Raw genomic sequence first — 6,758 nt, forward strand, 5'->3', positions numbered from 1 at the left:
TTGTCTGTGAGAAGCTGAGGGTTACCCAGGTAGTGTAAAATTGCACCCAAGGTCAGGACCACATACATCCAAGTTAATTAATTTATATTCTTGTTATATTAGAATGTTTGGTACACAGGACTGGAAAAGGCCTCCTGAATTATTAGTCCCCTTCTATGGCAGGGACCATATCATATAATCACCTTCATACATGTATTGAGCTTCATTTTAAAAGCAGTTCTTTTGACATTATTGCTCTGATTGGAATGCTGATCTGGAATCTCGCGGCTCTAATAATTAAGAATATTATTTTCATTTTCAGCCTTATTCATATATAAATTAGGTCAATTTTGTTCTTGGGGCAACAATGTCCTTTAGTTTAAATAGTTTTTCCCTTTCCATTTATAGAGGGCAATCATATCCAAGGTCAACCAGTCATTTCATGCGTCTAAACAAGGCAAGTTCTTTCAATCTCCTCTTATACGGATAGGATTTTTAATCCTCTGATTATCCTAACAGCCCTTTCTCCCTACCTGTTCCAGTCTGAGTTCATCTGGGTTACCAGAACTGCGTATTCTGGATGGAGCTTCAACTAGTTCTCTGCACAGTGGCACTGTGAAGTGGACAAGCAAAACAAGAAAGGACTCATGGCTGGTGGCATGGATGCAGCAAGAGGAGAGATGGCTGGAGCAAGCGACCGGGATGTGCCTGGGGAGCTGCAGTTTCAGAGCAGTTCCCATGGGGGAAGAGTGGAGTTGAGTCCTGGGACACAAGATGTTGGGCAGGACAATTCCAACCCCAAAGAGCCAACAAAGGGTCAGCAATAGAGGTCTGGGAGCTCAGCATGGCTGGAAAACCCCAGCAGGGAGAAGGCCATGGGATAAAAGCAGTGCCGGAGGCAAGGCGGAGAGCTCCTTCGGAAACAGAGCGGCCCTGAGATGAATGGCTGGTCCCAGCTTGAAAGTTAAGTTACAAGTTAGTTTTTTTCTTTATTCTATTGTCAGCCCAAAGAGGGAAAAAGGGGGAAGTGGGTCAATGGGAGAGAAGCCCTTCCTCACCAGAAAAAAAACAAAAGAAGCAAAAGGATGAGGCTGGTCATGGACCCTTTAAAGGAAGGGGGAGTAGCTGAAACAGAGGGGTTTTTTTATTTTTTATGAACATGACTGTTCCCCAGGAGGGGTGTGTGACCACCATCTAAGGGGGAAAGAAGACCAGGACATACCCAAACTCACATGAGACTTACCTGAGACTGAGAGAAAGTCTGGTAGTTTGTGTCGTTCTTTTCCATCAAAGCAGGTGGTGTTGATGGTCACAAACCTATAAGAGAAAAGAAAAATTTAAAACAACATGCTAGGGAAAACCAACTAGTATACATGGTGATGCATAACATCTTGGTGGCACTAGGATGGGCTGTAGGGGAGGTTGGAGCCCCAGAAGAACCCTAGCAGGGTCACTGTTAGCCAGCTGCAGTCTTAACACCTCCCGATCAATAACTTCATGGAAGACGAGAGTCGGGACTCACTGCAGTGGAAACCAGGCAAGTGTATGTGGAAGACCCCTGGGGTGGAGAGGGAAAGTATGGGATAGCTAGATGAGTAACCCCAACTGGGCCAAGCCCTGACAGGTACTAATAATTCTCTGTCTGTGGAGGGACCTCTCCTATTACTTCACAAAGTATTTGCCTCTTGCACAGCTGTAGCATATTGGCAGCTCCTAGACACTTCTGCATCAGCTAGCACACAAGGATCCCTCTCCTTAATCATTTTCAACTGATGAGCTTCATGCTTATTAATTTTTGTTACTGCATCTCAAGGGTATGACCTTGCAATTTGTACTATTGAATCTATCCTGTTACTGCTGCCCTAGATCTCAAGATCTTCCTTTTTTTCCCACATAATTCCCTGATACCCTTGTGTTTTAACAGTGCCCCCTAACTTGATGTCATCAGCATGTTTCATCAGCTTCACTAAACCTGTGACTTTATAAGCAAGGTTTTATTTTGGAAATCTGGGATGGAAAATTCCACTTGAGTGCATTAAGCTCTTTGATTTTGCTTTTGCCTTGATTTTTATACCTTCATTCCCAACTGATCTGTGTTCAACATCATACCACTATTAAAAACTGAGATGAAGTGTTAATTTAATTTATGGTCCATACCTCAATTGTCCTGAATCTGTACACCACCCACACTACAAAATGACTCCATTTCTTTCCTGGATCTCTTTATTTTATATAGCTGAAGTGTTGACTTGACACATGCCAGATCAACACTTGGAATCTCAATATCACACTGTTAGGCAGGAGGGCATGACACAAATTATACACTCACAAGCACAAACTGCACATTCAACATTATGGGTCCACACATATACACACATGCAAGCATGCACTTCAGTGGCTGTGTGTTAACACTAGGGGCCACTTGGTGCCCTGGGCAGAGGCAAAGAAAAATCCAGGAGACAGACAAGGTGAAGGAGCAAAGCCAGGGGGTCAAACTAGGGTGGCAGAGAGAGCCAAGCCAGTCAAAGAAGCCAGGAGGCAGAGAAGTAGAGGTGCGGAGCTGGGATAAGAAAGCTGGGAGAAGCAGGGAAAAGTGGTGGAGAGGTGGTGGAGGAAGCTGGGAGGAGCAGCAGAGAGGTGAGGTGAGGGGCAGTGGAGGAGAAAGCCAGGAGGTGGAGGGAGCCAGGAGGAGTGGCAGAGCAAAAGCTGGGGGATGAAAACTGGGTGGTGGCCTGAGAGCTGGACCGGGGAGCTGGGAAGAGCTGGAGCACAGCAGGTAGAGAGGAAGCAGGAGAGCTAGGCCAGGGAGCCAGAAGGACCGGGGGGAGCCAGAAGCAGAGGGCTGGAGCCGGGAGCGTTGGGGGTGAGGCAGCAGAGCCAGGAGGAGCAGAGATGAGGGGTGGTGGAGGAAGCCTGGGGAAAGAGCAGGGAGCAGGGGAGAAAAGTGGGAGAAGCAGCGGAGCCGGGCTGGCTGGAGAAGCTGGGGGATCAGAGGTGAGGGGTGGCAGAGCAAAAGCTGGGGGAGGAAAGCCAGGTGGCAGCTGGAGAGCCAGGAGGACCGGGGGTGAAGCAGAAGGCTGGATCTGGGAGGACTGGGGGTGGGGCAGCAGAGCTGGGGCTGGGGGCTGGGAGCAGAGGTGAGGGGTGGTGGACGAAGATGGGGGAAAAACAGGGAGTGGAGAGAAAGCTGGGAGGAGCATTGGAGCAGAGCTGGCTGGAGGAGCTGGGAAGAGCAGAGGTGAGGGGTGATGGAGCAAAAGCCAGGGGAGGAAAGCAGAGCTGGGGTTAAAGGGCAGAGCTGGGGATTAAAGAGTAGACCTGGGATGGAGAGCAGAGTCAGCAGTGAGCTGGGAGGAACAGAGTTGGGGGTTAAGTCCGGGGTTGAAGCTGGGACAGAGCTGGGGGTTGCAGGAGAGCAGAGCTGGGATGGAGAGGAGAGAGACGGTGGAACCAGTAGGCAGAGAAAGCCGTGGGGCAAGGAAAGCCAGGAGGTCAAGAGATAGAGCCAGGACAGGGATTAGGGGCAGCAGAGCAGTTGGGGCCAGAGGTGGGGTGGGGAGAGAGAGGACGAAGGTCAGGGGGTAGGGGTTGGAAGATCAGAAAGATAAAACCCAACTCAGGGTTCAAAAATAACAGTTTTATTAGATGGGTAATGCGATACACAGACCATGAAGTTATTGGTTGCCTCACACATTCTCAAACTCCCACACGCACTCACACAATGGTAGCAGGAGGGAAAAGGCTTAGCAGAGGGATTGAAGTCCAGGTTTGAAGAAACAGAACTCAGGGTCCTTGCTTGGAGGGAAGATAATAGCTGGATAGGTGGATAATAGCTACCTATCCCAGGCTGAGAGTTGATCCTCGATGGCCAGTTGGGGTCGTCTCCAGTGAGGTGTTGTGCAGAGGGAGTCGCCGGGAAGGCCTCTGGGTGGATCGGTGGTGTGGCGTAGTGCTGGTCCAGATGGAGAGGGCATCCCAAAAAGGTCACATTCTACCACCCCTTTTATAGGGGTGGGTTACCTGTGACTCCAATGGGGAGGATATGCCCAGGCAGGGGTCAGTCCTGCTCAGATGAAGATGTGTAGTTTCAGGTGTCCTCATTATCCAATGGGATACAATGGGGGAATTGCTGGTTTCTATTCTGTTCTTTGTTTCCATGTTGCTGGTTTCTTGGGGGGTCTTTATCTTTCAAATATTGGGTTTTGTCTCTGGTCCTGGGAGTAGGTCTGTGGTTTCAGGGAGAGTCAATGCAAGGCAGTGGTAGGGTTGTTAAGTTGATGGTCTGGTCATTCAGTAGGAGCTATTTTTAGGCCTGCTACCATTATGTCCCAAGCACTTTCATTAACTCAGGAACCAGTTTACATGGGAGGAGTAGGTATGAGTCACAGCTGCAACACAATTATAATAGGGTATGCCCAGGCAGGGGACACAAAATGGAAACTTGACAAGACAAGATGGATCCTTGACATTACTTTGGCTAACTTATAGAAAAAGGCCTAAATCATACAATATCAGTATAAAACAGTAAAAATCAATGCAAACATAATAGGCATACAATATAAATCAATAAAAATCAATACCAAAATAACAGAACACTTTTTACAATGATATATGGACAATATAAAAGAGGCTTGTTACAATAGTGGCATACAAAAGCTTATCTTATGTTTTAATTTTACTATAGCTTATCATAACTACTTATAAGGGATGGAGAGGGCAGAGAGAAAGTCAGCAATGGTTGGAGAAGGGGAGGGAGTGTATTTTTAAGTAAAAAACAAAAAGAAAAACCAGGGAGGATTTCTACAGAAGAGCCTTTTGCTCTTTGTCTCAATAACCCTAGCAAGATCTAATTCTATGCGACTTGCCCTAATAGTTGTTGCCAAAGAAACCAATGTTTCTCTTTATTTACCTAAACTTTGAACTTTTAAAATATTTACAAGGGCACCCAGGGTATTGGTGCAAGTTCCTGATAATTGTCTGTAACTATGTAAGTACAAAAGACTTGGTGACATAGGAATTGCAGATATCTAACTGAAGGATTGTCTGTAACTATGTAAGTACAAAAGACTTGGTGACATAGGAATTGCAGATATCTAACTGAAGGATTTTTTTTTCTGAAGGATTTGGCAGCAAGGAACTTGTCATTGTTCTAGAGATTTTAGGTTAGTTTGGCTACCAGGAAGGCAACTTTGAATTCTTCCCTGTGTTTGGGTCACCTAGATTGGGCTATGTGGGATGCTCTGATGCTATGATAATAAACCTGACAGAAGAACCTATTCAGGCTGAGGTACACTGGAAAATAACAGACTTCCACATAGGTCTTTATTCTCTTAATTTTTCCGTAGTTTTGGGGGGAAGTCATTGGCACTGGCATAAAGTACCACCTTCAGGTTTTCCAGGAGCTTTCTAGAAGTAGGATTTTTGTAGGGCACTTAATCCCAGTGGTCTCTCCTGGGAGGACTTTGGTGAAAAACCCAAAGTTAAGAGTACAAACACAGCTGAATTAGTTAGTAGTGGGGAAGTGATTTTCAGGTGAGCTTGGAGGCAGAACTGCATAGTCCGGGTATAGGGAAAAAACTGGACGGAACAATGGCGTCCATTCTTGACAGAGGCAACAAGGAGTTGGCTCCATACTTGAATTTATTGCCACTCTTCCCAAAAGCTCCATAGTGACACCAGGTCCTGCATTATTTCATAAGTGTGGCTGTCTGCATGCATGTATGTATGTATGTATGACGTGTACACATACACAATGCTTTTGTCTATCTGCATTGCACCACTCAATTTCTTTTCGAGTTATATGTCCCCCAGAGCACTCCTCAGGCTTCAGACCTCCTGGGTATTGGCTTAAAAATGGGATTTAAAGGTTTGGTTTTTGGGAATTGGCTTATAGGTGTGTATATATATGTATTATAAGGGTTCAAGATGGGCAGCAGGTGTTAACTGACTTCTTAGAAGCCTGGGTCTTACACACACAAGCAAAGCTTTTTAATAGGCTATGAAATACCTGCAGAGTGGCAACAAGAAATGGCGCATCATGCAGAGCATCACTTTTAAGGCCTCACAGAGTTCTGCCATGCCAAAGATTGAAAAGGCTGAATTGATAATTTGTTTTGTTGTTATTTTGCCCCTTTGTTTCTTTTTTTCTTGTCTTGCTTTGTTTCTGCTAAATGTGTATTTTCAGTGTGTATTGTAGAAATAGTAATGTAATGTAGTTTTATCAATTCTCGGAACTTGTGCAGGGATTGGCAACACAGAGTAAAATTATAGGATCCCCAGGAAAACCAGGGCCTTCCTGTGCAGACAGCATGCCTGGTTTCCATGGCCAATTGGAAAGTCCTGACCCTTGCCATTTCTCCAGACTTTTACAGGATGAAGGAGCACTGGTAGTGCTACAATGGCACCAAGTGTCCAGTTGAGACAACAAAAAAGCATCGCCCAGGATACAGGAGGTAATGTTGCCAAGAACATGTCTGGTCCCCAGAGATTCTGCCTGTAAGATGTTTTTCTGATCTGAATAGCCATCTTGACAATCAGATAAGATGCTGACAGTGGAGCGACATGCTACCTGAAATGCTGAGTAAAAGGTTTGGTAGGCATCTTGGGCCATGCATTCTAGGCCTGTGCAAAGTGGCTGGTATTCACTTCAGATGCGGATTTGGCCAATTTGGAGGACAGTGATTCAATTTGGTGATTCAAGTCACTGTCCCGAATCAGATTCGGCCAAACTGACTTGGAAATTTGGCTGCTTTCAAATCTCTGAATCACCCAGGCCAGGC

The 6,758-nt window shown here is 45.9% G+C and overlaps 1 protein-coding gene across 1 annotated transcript in view; it reads right to left on the reverse strand.

Annotated features, from left to right (window-relative positions):
- LOC109323795 (deleted in malignant brain tumors 1 protein-like) overlaps positions 1-6,758 on the reverse strand; it is a 189,414-nt gene that overhangs the window by 76,222 nt on the left and 106,434 nt on the right. Inside the window, 1 exon segment of the mRNA XM_019555460.1 lies at positions 1,223-1,296. Within this exon segment, the coding sequence (XP_019411005.1) occupies positions 1,223-1,296 (74 nt within the window).

This window comes from Crocodylus porosus, unplaced genomic scaffold (assembly GCF_001723895.1).
Source record: "Crocodylus porosus isolate Cpor-Errol unplaced genomic scaffold, CroPor_comp1, whole genome shotgun sequence".
Lineage (NCBI taxonomy): Eukaryota > Metazoa > Chordata > Crocodylia > Crocodylidae > Crocodylus > Crocodylus porosus.